At 46.2% G+C, this 17525-nt stretch overlaps 1 protein-coding gene across 3 annotated transcripts in view; it reads left to right on the top strand.

Annotated features, from left to right (window-relative positions):
• The window catches only part of TBC1D2B (TBC1 domain family member 2B), an 84836-nt gene continuing 67311 nt past the window's right edge, over positions 1 to 17525 (top strand). For 2 of the 3 annotated variants that reach the window (XM_044763785.2, XM_014856412.3), the window contains exon 1: positions 1 to 436. In XM_044763785.2, the coding sequence (XP_044619720.1) occupies positions 80 to 436 (357 nt within the window). In that variant the 5' untranslated portion in view covers positions 1 to 79. Of the gene's footprint in view, positions 437 to 3562; positions 3666 to 17525 lie in introns of all 3 variants that reach the window. The other variant, XM_070497481.1, reaches the window with a different exon arrangement.

The raw sequence follows: 17525 nt of genomic DNA, 5'->3' as shown, positions 1-17525 counted from the left end.
CGGGGAGGGGCGCGGTGGCGGCGGCGGCGGCAAGGAGGCGAGGGGTTCGGGGTGCTGGTGGTGGGCGCGCGGCCCGGCCATGCCGGGGTCCGGTGCCCGGGTGGAGGAGGGCAGCGGTAGTGAGGGCGCGGCCCCGGGGGCCGCGGCGGAGCCTGGGGTGGGGCCCGGGCGGGAGCCAGCGCGGCTGTGCGGCTACCTGCAGAAGCTGTCGGGCAAAGGCCCGCTGCGCGGCTACCGCAGCCGCTGGTTCGTGTTCGACGCTCGCCGCTGCTACCTCTACTACTTCAAGAGCCCGCAGGACGCGTTGCCCCTCGGCCACCTGGACATCGCGGACGCCTGCTTCAGCTACCAGGGCCCCGACGAGGCGGCGGAGCCCGGCGCCGAGCTGCCCGCGCACTTCCAGGTGCACAGCGCGGGAACCGTCACAGTGCTCAAGGTGCGACCTCCCGCCCCTCAAATCCCCGCACCCGGACTCGCAGAACCCGTCACACGCCCTTTGGTCGGCTCCCCTGCTTAGTCTCCAGGTCCGCCCCCTACCCCCAGCCAGCCTAGCTATGTCCACTTTCTCCATGCATCCTGCTTTCTCTAAGGCCCTAGTCTGCCTTCCTTTCCCCACTTCCCCAGACTCTGTCCGCGAGTCCCCATTTTATGCCCTAAGGACCTAGGCTTAGGCCAGGGTGACTGGGGGCTGCTCAGTCACCTCTCCTTTCCTCAGACGCTTTGACCGCTCATCTCCCTCAGCCTACCCTCAGGCCCCACTGTTGTGCGCCCGACGTCCCCATCCTGTGCATCCCTCCCAGGCATCCATGACTGTAGGCCTCTTGACCTTGAGTAAGTTATTTAACCTCTCTGTGCTTCAGCTGCCTCCTCTGTAAAATGGGGATACTAGTAGGATCTACCTTAAGAATGTTGGGATTAAATGAATTATACTCTAAACTGCTCAGTAAATGTTATTGCATTCGGTATTATAGACAGAGTCAGAGATGGCAGAGCCCTTAGAGATAAATCCACTACAGTCCCCTCCAAAGTGGGCAGTGTTGCTCCAGCTGAAGTCACACAGCCAGTGAGCGGCAGAGCCTTTCTTGCTCCTTATTTTGGCTGGGAGAGGTGGGAAAGGATTGCTTCAACCATTTCTGCCTTCCTCATTCCAGGCTTCCTTAATCTTTTAGCAGAGAAACACGGTGTGGGAGATGCAGTGTAGAAGTATGGGGCTAGAGTCAGGAGTCCTGGTCCTGGTGCTAAGAGGCCTCCCTTGTCCTTCGGAGTTCCTAGAGTGTTAAACCCCTTCATCTCCTAGTGACCCTCCTGCTTCGAGCACCTGGGGATCTGGGCAATGGCTTGGACCCGGGTGCCTCTCTCCTGGCCTTGCTCTCTGCCTGGTTCCTGTGAGCCTCCACCCTTGCTCGTCTTTCTTACTTCTCTTCCGTATTGCAAGCTGGGCTTTCTCCAGAGCAGCAGGGCTGGGCTGGGACGTATGAATGCTCTCTGCAAAGCTGGCCAAGTGGAGAGCAAAGTGGGCTGTGCCTAGCGCTCTGGCCTTGTGAGCACAGCGTCCGTGGGACCTCCAGAGCAGCTGGAGCTGCTCCCTGAGGTCGTTCTTAGAGCTTTGTCAACTCAGCTCTTGCCATTTCAAGCAGAGTCTGATTCCCACGTTCTTTCAGGCTCCTCCATTCTGTCTCTAAGTGGGCACAGACAGCCTCTTTCTCCAAAGGAAGCCAAGCAGCTTTGCAGTTCAACTCGGGCTTAGTTAGAAAGCATTTGTATAAACTTGGGAATGACTCCAGCCAGTACACAGGGACGTTTGCCAAAGGTAAAGGCTTGTCCTCACTGTGTACATGGACTATTCTTGTGTCAGATGAATTTCCTATGGAATTGTTTGTTAAAAAAGAAAATAGAGCATCCTGTTTCAGATTTTCTCAGGTGACTTTGGAGCCCTGTATCAGTTTTTTCATTAAAAAAAATTAAATAATGGAGGTATCTGCATAAGTGGGGCTACAAGCTGCAGTGTCGGCAGCTTTCGAGTTGGGTGGACTTGACCTTACAGCCTGAGTCTGCAACTCACATGTCTTGGGCAAGTTAACGCCACCTCTCTGTTCCAGGTTCGTTTTTGGTCTGTTGGGAATCTGACCTTCCTCATTAGGTGGTTGTGAGGATTCTGGAAAATGTTATGGAAAACGGCTGGGACAGAGTTGACACTACATGGCAGTCAAATGAAACAACAAGCAGTGTCTTTGGCCAAATATGTGTTATATTCCTATAACGGAATATTATGCAGCAGTGAACACAAAGGGATGAGAGCTATAGGTGTCAATGTGGATGACTCTCATAAACATAAAATTGAGCAAGAAAAATGAAGTTACAGAATGAGTACACACAGAATGATACCGTTTAGTAAAGATTAAGCAGATCATGTAAGTGTACATGGTGTGTGGTGAGTGGGAGAGCTGCTGGTGTGAAGAGTCCTGGAGTCAGGATGGTGGTTCCTGCTGATGGGAATAGAGGGGAATGTGAATGGAGATGGGCGCCCAGGGGCTTCCACTGTCCTTGCAGTATTTTATTTCTAGGACTGGATGGTAGATACACCTGTGTTGTTATATTATTCTATCCATCTTTTTGTATGTTCAGAATATTTCTTTAAAAAAAGGAAATCCATTTTTGTGTGAGTTACTGACTCTGCAGGAATATTTTGATATGTGAAGTTGAAGTAGTCACAGAATGAGACCGAATGCCAGAGGCCAAGGGTCTGCTTCATAAAAACAGTGGAAATGGGGGGCCGACCCAGTGGTGCAGCGGTTAAGTGCGCACGTTCTGCTTCGGCGGCCCAGGGTTCGCCGGCTCCGATCCCGGATGCGGACATGGCACTGCTTGGCACACCATGCTGTGGTAGGCATCCCACATATAAAGTAGAGGAAGATGGGCACGGATGTTAGCACAGGGCCAGCCTTCCTCAGCAAAAAGAGGAGGATTGGCAGGAGATGTTAGCTCAGGGCTAATCTTCCTAAAAAAAAAAAAAAAAAAACAGTGGAAATGGAACCACAACCAAGGCTTTCCAAAAGAAAGGAGCAGTCAGGATGTAGGGTTTCAGAGTAGGCATGCATTTTAAGAAGGATGAATTCTAGTGTACAGTGATTCCTTTTGAGCTGTGAGAGTAAAAATTTTTTGGTGGCAAGAGTGGAAATTAGCAATTTATTTTCCTTTTCACCTTCAGATGTAAGAACTGATGCCCATAAGCTTTATTGCTTCACTTAAGGGCTGCTCAGCCATAGGGGAGACCCTGATTTCTGAGGGGGATTCTAGGCTAATGATGATTAAGCCCTGTTTAAACTTCAGCTACTTGTATATAATTTTACAGATACCATTTCTTTTGACAGATGAGTTAAAGAGAAAAGAAAAGTCTTATTGTATTATCATGTTTCTTGTTTAAAGCATCTCTCTGCCTTCTCTGGAGAAGCTGTGGTTTTGTTGGGCTTTTCCAAAATGTTTTGCTGCTTGAGTCTTAATGAAAGCTGATACTGGAATTTCTTAGTTAACTTCTCTATTCCTAAACTCGGATCTGGTCCAGTTTATTTTACAGATGAGAGAATGGAGGCCAGAGCGGGGATGTGATTTGCCTGAGGTCGTGATGCTCCACTCATTCTCTCTTTAATAGTAGAGACTCTGGAACAGTGAGTGTCCAAAATGCTGAGTGTCTAATTGTGTTCTATGTGCTGACAAGTCTACCTTTTTTTACTTTGGATATCAGTGGTTTTGGATTAGATAAGATGTAGTGGTTTTTCCTTTACTGCATTTGATTTCTGTCCTTTTCACAGAAAAGTGAGTAAGAATGCACCATGAACATTTTACTGAACAATTCTTTACCAGGCTCTACAGTACCTGTTACTACATATTTGGAAACTGCTACACTGGGCAGGCAGAGGCTGAGGCTTCGTGTGTGTGTGTGTCTGTGTGTAGGGGTGGTGGAGGCTTCTACTGAGCTTCACTGGGATCTGAGGAGCGGGAGACAGTTCTGGAGTCAGCTGGCACTTTGGGAAGGAGAGCATGTGACTGACTGGGGGTAAAGCTTGAACGACCCTGCTCTGTCAGATCTCTGCAGTCTCTGGAGCAAGGAGCATCATCAGCCTATCGGCAGATGAATTCTGCTCCCTCTACTCCCTTTCTTGAGGCATTTGGTGCTCAAATGGACAGGTGTGTTGGGTTTCCAAGTCACACATAACTCAACAGTCATGCATCCCATTTTTAACCCATTTTTGTGGGAAGGATGCACATTCTCTAGTGTTGAAACTGCTCTCAGCTTAATGACAAACATTTGTTAGCCTGGGTAATCATAGTGTGTTCACTACAAAATAGATGAGATGAGCCAGTCTTCTTGACTGAATGGTTCTGCTAAGACATCCTGCCCTGGGGCATCTGCTTAGGGGCTTGAAGTACTGTTTAAATCTTTTATTGAGACTTAACTTTTCATGGGTTTGTCATGGCCTTCCAATCAGTAAATTCCTTAAAGGCAAGTACAGTATCATATCAGTTGCTTTCCATCTTCCGCTGCCTGGCACATAGTCCTCATTATAGCATAGTCTCCACCCTATTTCCTGCTCAGGAGGCCCCCTGAGGGCTGCTGTTGGTATTCTCACCTCCCAGAATGGTACCTGCACAAAGCAGGTGCCTGGGTAGACGTTTGTTGAAAGAATGAGTAGAAGGTGGTCACCCAGTAAGCATTGTTTTTGGTGTGAGCTCCAACCCTTTAGAAGTGATCAGCCAGAATTCTCAAATGTATTAAATGACATTCTTACCTCATGTCCTGGAGGTGTCTGCCATTCAGTGAATGCCCACTAAGTATAACAGGCATCAGGAAACCAAAGAGGGACGACTCACCCAGGTTACAGTCAGTCTTGTATTTCAGGTCTCTTGTATTTCATGCACACAGTCTGGACTCTGAGGACACTGTTATAGCAGTGGGTAAATGTTTATGTAAAGGGCCATGTAGTAAATATTTTAGGTCTTGTGACCATACCATTGCTGTGACCACTCTGCTGTTGCAGTACAGAAACAACCATAGAATTAGTGTAGCTGTGTCCCCATAATTTTTATTTATGGACTCTGAAATTTGAATTTCATGTAATTTTCACATGTCACAAAATATTGTTCTTTTGATTTTTTTTCAACTGTTTACAACTGTAAAAACCATCCGTGCCTCATAGGTGTTTAAAAATAGGCAGTGGGCTGGATATGGCCCTTGGGCTGTAGTTCACTGCCTCTTGTGTTTTAGGAAGCCCTCGGGCACTTCGCATTCATTCGTTCATTCACTCACTCATTCTGTGTACTTAGGCACTGAGGTTACAGACTGAACAAGATGAACATAGTGTCTGTCCTTGTGGAGCTTTCTGTATAGTGGGGAGACAGACATTAGTACAAGTAAAACGCCAACCAGTGCTACAAAGTATGAAAGGAAAGAGGTGTGATGCATATATAATAGAGGGTCCTAAGCTAGTTTGGAGTGGGCAAGGGCTAGGAAAGACTTCCTGAGAAAGTGACATTTGAGCTGAGATATAAAGGATGAGTTGGGGGGCCAGCCCAGTGGCTCAATGGTAAAGTTCACATGGTCTGCTCCGGTGGTCCAGGGTTCACCGGTTTGGATCCCGGGTGCGGACCTATGCACCACTTGTCAAGCCATGCTGTGGCAGGCGTCCCACATGTAAAGTAAAGGAAGATGGGCACGGATGGTAGCTCAGGGCCAGTCTTCCTCAGCAAAAAGAGGAGGATTGGTAGCAGATTTTAGCTCAGGGCTAATCTTCCTCAAAAAAAAAAAAAAAAGGAATAAAGGATGAGTTGGTGTTGACTGGAGGAATGGAGAGGGAAGTAAAGTGTTCTAGGGAGAAGAAATGGCAGAAGCAGAGGCCCTTCGGTGGGGGGATTGATTGTGTGGGACCCAAGGAGTGCCAGATGGCAGCTTGGGTAAAGGGGACATAGCCTGTGTAAGGGGAGGCCTTTGGGGCCAGAGCTGTAGGAAAGTGAAGAGTTTTAAGGAGGGGTTGACAAATAGTTTTTTTTTTCTTTCTTTCTCTCAAACTGATGGTTGGGTGACGTCCAGTATTTTCATCTAACTATGTTGGAGGATTACCTTGTCTGTGTATTAAGGGTTGAAGTATCTGTGTTACACACTGGCAGACAGGTTGGCTTAAAAGTGAATAAATGTAAAGTTGAAGATATCATAGTCCATTGCTTCTTAAGCCCTGTTGTTCCTGAGTGGGGGATACTGCAGGCTTTGGGGGCTTGTGTGTCTGGGGCTTGTCCTGCCAGAGTGGGCTGCCTTTCCTGAAGCATTCCTAATGGCCACCTTCATTAAACTCTCTCATTTTCCATTTGCTTTGCTCTTACGCACATCGCCAATTTCCTTCCCCTTTGGAGGTAACTGTTTCTTGAGAAATGGAAGGAGGGGTCAAATGCATTCGTGGGAGGGCTGTGAACATGAGCTCCCTCCTCACGTAGGCTTCTGAGGGGTGGACAGATCTCCTTGTCCTGGTGCCCGTACCCATCAGCCACTGGGTTGGTACAGCCTTCCCATCTGCGGTCAGAACAAAACACAGACAACCTTCCCTCTAAAGAAAGAAAAGAACCCTGTTATTGTAGAAATGACTCCCAGATTAAGGGAGGGGAGGAGGTTTTGATTAGGAATTTTCAGTTCTCTTAGAGGTTTATGTAATAGCATCTATTTATGTAATAGAGTGGGTGTTTGCCTACATCCTGTCAGATAGCCCGTCCTCAGGTGGATTTTGTTTGCTTTCACAGAGTGAATGCAGTGTGGAATGGTGAATTAGGAAGTAGTGATGCTTGTAACTAGCCTGCTGCTAGATACTCTAACTGGAGAATCAGTGAAGTGAACATGCTTGGCACTTGTGTGTGGAAGGCACTCTGAGGGACAAGAGGCTGAGATGGTCCCTGGGGAGACTGCAGGTTTCATGATTGTGCAATAAACAGTAGCTCACTAGGGAGCATGGGAAACCCCAAATCGACAGAGATTCAGGATGGTGTTGCTCCCTGAAATGGATCTAGTCCTGGTCTCGTTTTGCAGCATCTGATGCTGTGTCCTAGTAGAGCAGAAGCCCCCTGAGGGCAGAGATTTGTCTCTGGTTCACCATTGTGTTTTTTATGCTTAGAGGAGTGTCAGACATGTATTAGATGCTCAGTGTATACTAGTTGACTGAAGGAATGCTTCAGGCCCTCATGCTCTCTTGGGGTGTGTGTGGTATGCTCTTGTTGCATGGTCAGAGGGAGATTTGCAGTGTCCCTCTGCAAATTGAGATTTATCCATTCAGCCATTTTTTTTTTTCCTGAGGAAGATTCACCCTGAGCTAACATCTGTTGCCAATCCTCCTCTTCTTTTGCTTGAGGAAGATTAACCCTGAGCTAACATCTGTGCCAGTCTTCCTCTATTTTATGTGTGGGTTGCCATCACAGCATGGCTGATGAGTGGAGTAGGTCTGCACCTGGGATCTGAACCTGCAAACCCAGGCTGCTGAAGTAGAGTGCGCCAAATGTAACCGCTGCACCACTGGGCCAGCCCCCAGCAATTTTTTTTTTTTTTAAAGATTTTATTTTTTCCTTTTTCTCACCAAAGCCCCCTGGTACATAATTGTGTATTTTTAGTTGTGGGTCCTTCTAGTTGTGACATGTGGGATGCCGCCTCAGCGTGGCCTGATGAGCAGTGCCATGTCTGCGCCCAGGGTTCTAACCGGCGAAACCCTGGGCCGCTGAAGCGGAGTGCACGAACTTAACCGCTCGGCCACGGGGCTGGCCCCTCCCCAGCAAATATTTTTGAGCATCTGCCATGTTGTAAGCATTATGCTTTTTCTGCAGATACAGCAGTGAAATTTTTCCATTCATTTAGGAAACTACAGTGTTAAGACTTTAAAAACAGATTAGCACCTGATAGCTTCAAAAAAAAATTTGGAGAGAAACTATGTTTGTCTGTAGTGTTCAGCCTTGGGAGTAAATATCAAATGTCTGCGAGTTTTTTGATTTTGAGGGAGGTCTGGCGTTTTTCCATAGCAGATGAAGAGGAGGGGGAGTTCTCTATGTAAGTTACTGATGTGGATATGGCCCAGAGCCAGAAATCTGTGGTTTGTATACCCATTTCTGTGAGCGTTGCAGAATAGGAGAGATCTGCATGACTGATGATTGGGAAGCGCTCCCTGGAGAAGGTGGCCTGGAGAGTTGGTAAGGTTTTGGTATAATTGTGTAGCTGCTCAAAGATTTAGTTCTTCTTAGGTCAGCAAGATGTGTTCCCACTCAGATGGCAATCAGCGTCTTTTAATGAGTTTGCATGCTTGGCCATTTGCTTAACTTCTTCAGATGGATTGTGTAGGAGAACTGGGATCTGGTGGAGAAGGGGGAGAGTTAGGAGCTGAGATCCTTTGGGCTTCTCTTCCGCCCCTTTCCAGGGCCAGCCCTATCGGAAAGAGCAGACTTTCCCTGAGCAATCTGCCCCTCAGGTGAGAATTTGTGTGAGTCTTGGTTGGTAGGCCTGGCGGTAGGCTGGAGGTGGGCAGGCCAGTGTTATCAGAGATGTTGATCTTGGATTATAGGAATTATTTCTAGGCAGCAGGCCCAGTTTTCATTTCCCTTTCCAACTCTGTGATGTCCAGGGGAGGCTGTGTTTGCAGGGAAGGTGGCCCAAGTTTCAAAATGTGATGTAGCCGGCCAGCCATTCGCCTAACAGACTGTGTTGAGCAAGGCCCTGATGGGCATCTAGCTGGAGTTAACTATTACTCTGGCCTCAGGGAGTTGGTCCTGTCCCGTTCTGGGGTGTGATTAGGGCATTGTCAGTAAGTGGCTCTGTGAGCTGGAGGAACTCATTTGGTGTTTTGGCTCCGAGGGTCATTATCCCTTAGGCAGAACTGAAGAGACCCTCAGAGATTAGCCTGCCCTGCCCGCTTTGTGACACAGTGAGGAAACTGAGTCCCACAGCTGGGTAGTGGCAGCTCTGGCACTAAAACCTCCCCAGACACATGATATTTTACTATTTTAAACCCAGCAGTTTGATGATACTTGCTTTATGTTTCTATCCTAATCCATCGGCAGGAAATTAGGCTTATTTTGTTTATTTAGTTGTTGTATCCAGATATTTAACTTGTACTGTTACCTATTTTGTGCTTTGGCATAGACTTAAGAGGTTTAGTCATGAAGATTGGAAATTAACAGTATAGATGATGACCTTCCAGTGGGCTTGACTTGATAATGGACATTAGTGGTGCTTCCCTGGCAGGAACTAGGCCTGTGCATCCCTGCTCAGCAGGCTTCTCTTTGGAAATGTGCACCAGAGGAGATCAGACCTTTGGTAGCTGGCTGTGTTTTCTTTTGCTGCTCTGTGAGCCATACACTCTAGCCTTGGAAGTGAACCGGCTTTTTAGGCTTTACAGCTTACACAGCTCTCTCACCGTATGCTATCCCAGAGATAACATGCTGATAAAGCTTTCTTTCATTTCTCTTTAAAGGGATGCATCTCTTTCAGAGTTGTGGTTCTCAAACTAAGCATGGAGAAGCAGCCTCCTGGGATCCTGTTAAAATGCAAATTTTGGGGTTTCACCCCCAGAGATTCTGACTCAATTGGTAGGCCAGGATTGACCTCAGAAATCTGTTATTATCCGTCATCCCAACCCTTCTGCTACAGACCTCTGTGGCCCTTTCTTTGAGAAGCACTGCTCTCCAGATCATGAATGACTGTTCTCTTTGGCTCTGAAGTAAGGACTGGCGCTGTTGATGGTTTTCTAAGTGAACTAGAAATAACTGAACTACGTGGGTGGAGAGCAGTGAAGTATTTATCCTTAGGTTGACACTCTGGTTTTTATCTGCATATCTTTTTTGCATTCTGAGTTTCTATGCTCCAGAGCAATGATTTGGGGTCAGTTACGCCCTCCCCCCAATTCCCTGATAGCCCTGAGGTTTCTGTCTCTTGTGTGGATTGCCTAGTCACTGGCACACCCCCATGTGCAAGGCTCCTCCCGGGGCATTCAGAGGGAAGCTTCTGAGGGCAGTAGTGTTTGCCTGGCGTCCTTAGGGTGTTTCTGGGAGAGTAAGTTTTAATGATTGCCGCCATTGAATAACTGGTAAGGACTTTTAGAGCCCCCAACTTTTCACCCAGAGAGAGGTAAATAAGAGAATAGTGTAGAAGAACCATCTGACACTTTCCTGAGACATCAGCTCTACCTTAAAAGACTGTTAGAAATCAACATGCTCCACAAACACTCCTGTAAATTCACTGAAGGCCTGGGCAGATTTCTAGTACCAGGCTCCCCTGCCCTCCACATTTCTGATTGGTGGAGCCTGGGAGTCTGCCCCTCCCAAAACCCAGTTCCTAAAACATCATATTAAGTCAGTCATTCCTGTGTCCTACTTTTTTTTTTTTAAGATTTTACTTTTTTCCTTTTTCTCCCCAAAGCCCCCCGGTACATAGTTGTATATTCTTTGTTGTGGGTCCTTCTAGTTGTGGCATGTGGGACGCTGCCTCAGCGTGGTTTGATGAGCAGTGCCATGTCCACGCCCAGGATTCGAACCAACGAAACACTGGGCTGCCTGCAGTGGAGTGCGCGAACTTAACCACTCAGCCACGGGGCAAGCCCCCCTGTGTCCTACTTTTAAGTTAAAAAACATCAAGCCAGAGCAACGCATGCAGTTTTGCATGGTATGTGGAAACCATTGCAGGCAGAGGTGGCATGGGGCTCTCCAACAGGCTGCTGGCTGTGGCTGCAGAGTTTTTATTTATCCTGAGCTCATAAAACCCTGGCTCTCTCTTATTGTGCAATGGCAGAGCTGATAGGGAGCCTTAGGAATGTAGCCCTGTGGTCACTTGGAGGCCACGTGCTCCCTTTCTCTCTGAAACAGAAAGCATTTTGACATTTCCACATTTCCTGCAGGGAAGAGCAGGCCCAGAGAGTGGCCTTGTCCCTGTCTGGGTGAAATCTCTTGCCCAGCCCAGCCCATGAAATCTCTCATGCCACCTTTTCTATGAACATGTGCTTGCTTGTCTTTGTTCTGTCTTTGGCCTCTCTTCTCCTCTTCCGTTGCCCTTATTGTTAATCTCTGTTAAATCATTAAAGCTGAAAAAGGTGTCAGCTGAAGAAGGGTTTAAGAAGCTGAAGAAGAGTTTAAGAAACGGCTTTTCTCTCAAGGTGTTTGCTTTTTAGAAGAGGATGCTTGACTGTCAGAGATGGCAAAACTCAGACTCCCACCTTCCAGAGTGGGTGAGAAGTGGGGCACCTTCCCAGGGGAAGGCTGCCCGCCTCCCATTCACACTGTCCAGGGACGATGACGGTGGGACCTGGATTCTTGCTCAGCATTTGAAAAGGATTTAGATTAGAATTCATATAATTATTTTAATGAGATATGTGAAAACAACTGATTTTAAGATAGCAGTGTAAAAAGATAAATAAGAATTTATTGTGTCTCCTAGAGGAATGGAGGTCCATGCAGAGGCCTTCCATTTTCTGAGGAGCCAGGAGATCAGTGTCATTTCTCTTCTCAGCATCTGTCACTGGACTGAAACGGAAGATTTCAAAACCTTCCCAGGGAAAAATTTCACTTTTTTTCATTGCTGCTGGGCCAGATCCCTTGAGATTGTTTCCAGGCTCATGATTTTGGAACATTCAAAAGAAAATTTGGAACCTAAAGTTATTTATCAGATTTGGAGTTGTGGTCTGTTTTTCATCTGAGTTTTGTTTTGTGTTATCAGGCTGCTTATAATATTCTTGTGCTTTGTATTGCTTTTGAAGAATTGCCTTAGACACATCTTGGAAATCCAGGTATCCTACTTTAGATTTAAAACAAAAATTCCTTCATTATGAGCAGCCATTGCATCCTTTTAAGACTTATGAGTGAGTCAAACTATCCATCCAGTTTAAATTGCTTTCTGTGGAGTGTGCAAACTTAACCCATCTGTCTGTGTATTCTCCTTTCTGTGGCTCCATCGTGACCATTGGTTATGCTGTTCTTCTGGCTTATAAACATGGTAGGCCCTGACCCTTTGGGGAGGTGCCCGGAGTTTGCACCCTAAATGGGTGACTGAAGCGCTGTGTCATCACAGATAGCATGATTGGTTCTGTAAGGGATCTCAGATGGCCTCATAGATAGGATGTTTGAGTTGCATCTCGAGGAGTAAGTAGGAATTTGCAGGTGGGTGTTAGTGCAGTAAGTACAGGGGTTGTGGAAGCTGAACTAGCTTCTGTGTGCCTGCTGTGTGGAAGAAAGGCTGTACTCCTGTGGAGTGTGGGGCAGTGTGGACCAGATTACCATGCCAAATTTCTTGGCACTTGAAAGCCGTCAGAGAGTTTTTAGCATGGGCTTATATATGACTTCATTGGCTAGGTGTAAGTAGAGGGTTTGGAGAGGGGAAACTGAGGACAGCAAGAGCACTTAAGATGCTGCTGCAGAGACTTGAGGTAGATAAACCTGGAGAATGTCAGGGAGCATGAATCTGAGAGGCTGACAGGAGGGTTCTTTGGACCTGGAGACCTGGTGATTCTGTTATGCTGGAGAACAGTTTCTCTCTTCTCCATATTTGTTTATACATGGTGGTGTTATTGCTCACTGCAGTCCATTTTTTAGAAAGGTCCTTAGAGCAGAATTGTTGCTAACAGCATCCAGTGGAAGCACTTTATAAACTGATGGTCATGCTCTCTCTGACTCAGTAAAGCTGTGCCCACCCCTCTTTGATGTCTAGAGGACCTTCTCCATTGACCGGGTGCGGGGTGGGTAAAGGATCAGCCTCTGATGCGGGAGTTGTCCTTGCCCATGAAGCCAACACATTTACAGTGTTTTAAATTAAACTTTGCTGTTCGTTGGGGTCATCAACATTTCAGTATTTGAGAAAAACCATAGAGGAACTTCTGATTCCTGCTGAAATGCTGAGAGGATGGATTTTGTCTTGGACATGCACTTCTCATTCTTCTCCTTGGTAGCAAGTCATACAGACCAGGTTTGAATTTTGACTGTGCCAACTGGCTGTGAGATCTTAGATGGTGGGGATAATATGGATAATTGATACCTAATGAGTAGTTACTGTGTGCCAAGCACGGTTGTAAGCTTAACGTGCATTAACTCATTTAATCCTCATAACAACCCCATGAAGTAGGTTCCTGTTATTATTCACATTTTACCAGTGAGGAAGGAATTTGAGGCCTAGACAAGTTAAGTAACTTGCTTAACATAGCTAGCAAATGGCAGAGCTAGCATTTGAACCAAGACATTTAGGCTCCAGGGTCCGTGGGCACTTGGTAATGTTATCTTGTGAGATTGCTAGGAGCTTTAGATGCTAGTGTGTATGAGATGTTTAGTACAATGTCTGGCATGTAGTAACTGTTTACTTAATGGATATTATTACTAATATGTAAATATACATTATGGAAGAGTCTATATCATTTTATTCCAGTTTTGTAAAGAAAATTGGTATATGTATTTATGGATAGAATAATATCTGAAAGGACGTACAACAAAGAGTTGATTGACGTTATTACTGGCAGCATGGTTATGTTCATTTTATTTTCTTCTTTGTTTTTCTGTGTTTTCTAAATTTTACACAGCAAATGTGAGTTGTTGTTATTATTAGAGATAAAAGCCAAAAATATGTTTTTTTTTTTTTAAAAAAAGATGAATAGGAGCTCCCCAGGCAAACAGGAGTTCTCTGATTGCTGGCAGAGCGAGGTGCCTCTGCACAGCTGTGGTGGCATGAAACGTCACACCATGCTCAGCAACTTGGAAGTTATTGTGGTTTTTTTCTCAGTTTATTGTCTGTCTTTGAATTTTGTTTGTGGTGTTTTTGAACACGTAGACATTTTCTCTGCTGTCTTTCTTTTTGGGTTTAGAAAGGCGTTTACATTCCAAGAGAATAGAAATGTTAACAGCAAGTGGTTTCTTTATGTTGCTGGGGAGAATAATTAACCCTGTTAAAATCAGTGCCTCCCTGCCACTACTCAGCCTGGAGCCGGCTCCCTAGAGTTGCCCCTGTGAGAAGCAGGTCTGTGGCTTACAGTTTGAAGATCTGCCTTTCTAGCTTTCACTTTGGGGCTCAGTTTTGAAAGAGCGCTTGGTTTTCCTTGTCCACAGCATCTTCGTGGCTGCTGATCGCGCTTCGGTGTTAGCTGTTCTGGAGGTCTCTGCTGAAACCTTCCGTGTGAATTTCTGCTGTGCCACATGGCTGGATTTTTAAGTCTGACTATCCCTTGCATACTTTTAAAATTTGGTAGAAATGTATGCAACTGTTGTTACAAGATGCAGAAAGAGATAGAAACTTAATTTTAATTACATAGGCATTCTTCTAGTAATTTAAATGGTTTTTATTTTACATTCAAATCTTGAATCAAATTTGAATTCATTTTATTTTATATTATGACCTAGGTTTCACACCTAGGTCATAGTTCATGATACTTTTATTTCTTTCTAAATATTTAATGAGTTGTCCTAATGATATTGTTTAATAATTAATGCTTTTCCCACTGATTTTATTTGAAATCCTGCATTTGATGTCTACTTAGCTCCATATTTTGATTCTCTGGCAATACAGTGCTGGTTTAATTATTGTGGCTTTATAATATGCTTACCTATTCGGTGGTCAAAGCCCCACACCTTATTTGTTTTTTCAGAATTCTCACCCCTGTGGGAAGCTGACCTAGGCTGAATGGTGCTGTGAGCTCCCTATTCAGAGAGTGGAGAGAATATGCAGGCTCAGGTCAGGCAAACCTCCTCTGGAGGTGGCATTTGCATTAGATTTTGAAGGATGAGTAGAAGTTGGAGAGATAACTGTTATGGGAGATTCAAGATATGGCCCCAGTGAACCTCAGATACCTGGCCTCCTGCTGGGTGCTTGCCTGGCATTGGCTCCCACTCTCTGCTAAGCTGTGGAGCTTTGCCTTATCTCTGTTCCTTCCAGCATGTTGGGAATGTCTGGTGGCTCTCCAGAATTTGAGATTAAAGCATTTAAATCATCATTTGAGGGTAGGATGGGGCAGATACTGATTCTCTCCCAGTCTTAGTTCTTAGCTCTCTGGCCCCTGGGTGCTTGGGGAATATAGTGTGATGGTGATAAGCTTCAGCAATGACGTGCTCTTTGTCACCAGCTGAGCTGTAGCTCCATGGACAGAACTCCTGGTAATAGACCCGTGAGGTGCTATCTGTGAAGCCAGATCATTCAAGGGTCCTACTTGCCCCACTTTGGTAGGGGATAATAAAGGTACTTAAACTATGAGCCATCAGCCAGACGAGGCAGACCCATTCTTTTGGGTGCCGAAATAATTTTGGCATCTCAGTGGGCGTTAACAGAGCATGGGGTGGTTGGAGATATGGAGGTGCCCAGTTAAAGAAGAAAGTTAAGTCATGAAGTCCTGTGGAAGGGGAATAATGTTGGCTGCCCCACACCCCCAAGAACCCCATGCCCTTGGCCTGCGTTTTTCTTTTTTAAAGATTGGCACCTGAGCATAACCTGAGTTGCCAATCTTTTTTTTTTTTCCTCCTCCCCAAAGGCCCCCAGTACATAGTTGAATATTTTAGTTGTGAGTGCCTCTGGTTGTGTTATGTGGGACGCTGCCTCAGCGTGGCTTGATGAGCGGTGCGATGTCTGTGCCCAGGATCTGAACTGGTGAAACCCTGGGCCGTGAAAGCGGAGCTCACAAACTTAGCCACTCGGCCATGGGGCAGCCCCCTTGGCCTGTGTTTTAATCTCCTGGCCATTTCCCACCCTGATGGGTTTCCCTCCAATCTTGGCTTTCAAAATGGAATTTATTTGCCATCATTATCTAGACTAGCACTGTTCAATACAAATACAGTGTGAGCCATAATAGCCACTTTAAAATTTTCAAATACTCACATTTAAACAGGTAAAATTACTTTTAATAAATATATTTTATTTAACCCAGTGTATCCAAAATATTTCATTATGTGGCAGTAGCCACATGTCATGTGCTCAGTAGACATGTGTGTCCAGTGGCTACTGTGTTGTTGGACAGGGCAGATGTAGACCGACTTTATATGTCAAACTGACTGGGGCGAAGAGGCTAGTTTGTGATTCTACATCTATTTAGTACTGTTCGAGGCCAAATCTCAATTCAGACTCTGTTAAAAAGATACCAAATGGAGAATGCAGAGGCTCTCTGGATTTCTGCTGATTTTGCTGTGTTTTACTTTGAGTCCTGCCCTGTCTGATAACCTGTGTGCATTTCTGCCTTTGGGTTCAGCCCACTGGGAGAAGGGCCCTTTGGGGCTTTTCGGCCTCCCTGATGATGGCACATGCCCCAGAGCCATGTGCAGACAGCCCCCAGCAGCCTTTCTCAAGCCACTTGGGGATTGAAGTCAGATTCTTCTAGTGATTTTTAAAAAAGAGACAAGCCCCAGTTAATCATTGTCTCAAGATAATTTTGCTTTATTGACCAGATTTCTGTAACATGAATAATATGTCGGACATTGAAAGCATGTGATCCAAAAAGTTATTTTGCCCCAGGAATTTAGTGAGAGATGATTAAGAGGTTAGTAATTGTTCCCCAGTTCGATTTAATACCCAGAATTTTAAAAGGAAAAGGTTTTTTCTTGTAAAAAGCAGATTTTTCATGGTGCCTGCATTGCAGGAGACAGCTTGAGAGCAGTGAGGGATCTGACCCGGTGAGTGTGTGCCTGATTTCTGAGCAGCCTGTTGCTACCGAGCACAAATAGGAGCAGAGTAGCATGTGCAGGCTTGAGGAGAGAGAGTCGAGCAAGTGTCTGGGCAACCCCGAGTGGTCTTCTCCCTAGGATGGGCATAGGGGGCCAGGCAGGCAGGGGAACCTGTGGGAGGACCAGAACACACATGCGTGCGTAAACATACATGCACACTGCACGCAAGCACACACCACCCAAACATACTTTCCTCTAAGCTGGGGGTTGGGAAACTGCAGGCTCACTATGAACTCTGAAAGGAAGGAGCGGGTCTAGGTGGGCTTAGGGATCTGATTTTGCCTGTGGTTGTGTCTCCCAGTCCCTTACTTTCTCAGCCACTCCCGTCTTCCCTCCTCTGAGAATGCTGGGTTCTCTTTGTTCTGCCCCAGGGCCAGGCTGAGCCCCCACCATCCACCCTGTGACCTACCTGCCGCAGACTCAGGCTCTGCTTCTGGGTTTCTCAAGGGCTCACAGCTTCCAGGCCTGAGCTAGTCTCCTCCCTTCTCTGAACTCTGCTTCCCCTTTTCTACAGCAGCGAGTTGTCTAATCATGTCATTGCCCTGCTGAGAATCCAGGAAGGCACCTGAGTCCCCTCTGGCCTGGTCCCTGCCTATCTGAGCCTCACCTCCCTCGGATCCCTCCAGCCTCCGCTCACTTCTGCTGTCTTGCCTCTGGACCCTTCCACATATTCTTCTCACTGCCTAGAACTTCTTCTTTCAACCTTGTCTTTCCAGCTAACTCCTACTTGCCCTTTAAGACCAAGCTCTTGTATTACCTCCTGATTACTTGTTCATTCATTTCTTCACTTATTTATGCAACAAAAACCTACTATGTATCTGGCATTGAGCTAGGTGCTA

Source organism: Equus asinus, chromosome 2, assembly GCF_041296235.1.
Source record: "Equus asinus isolate D_3611 breed Donkey chromosome 2, EquAss-T2T_v2, whole genome shotgun sequence".
NCBI lineage: Eukaryota > Metazoa > Chordata > Mammalia > Perissodactyla > Equidae > Equus > Equus asinus.
The sequence above is the reverse complement of the archived record's forward strand: the minus strand, read 5'-3'. Positions and strand labels throughout refer to the sequence as shown.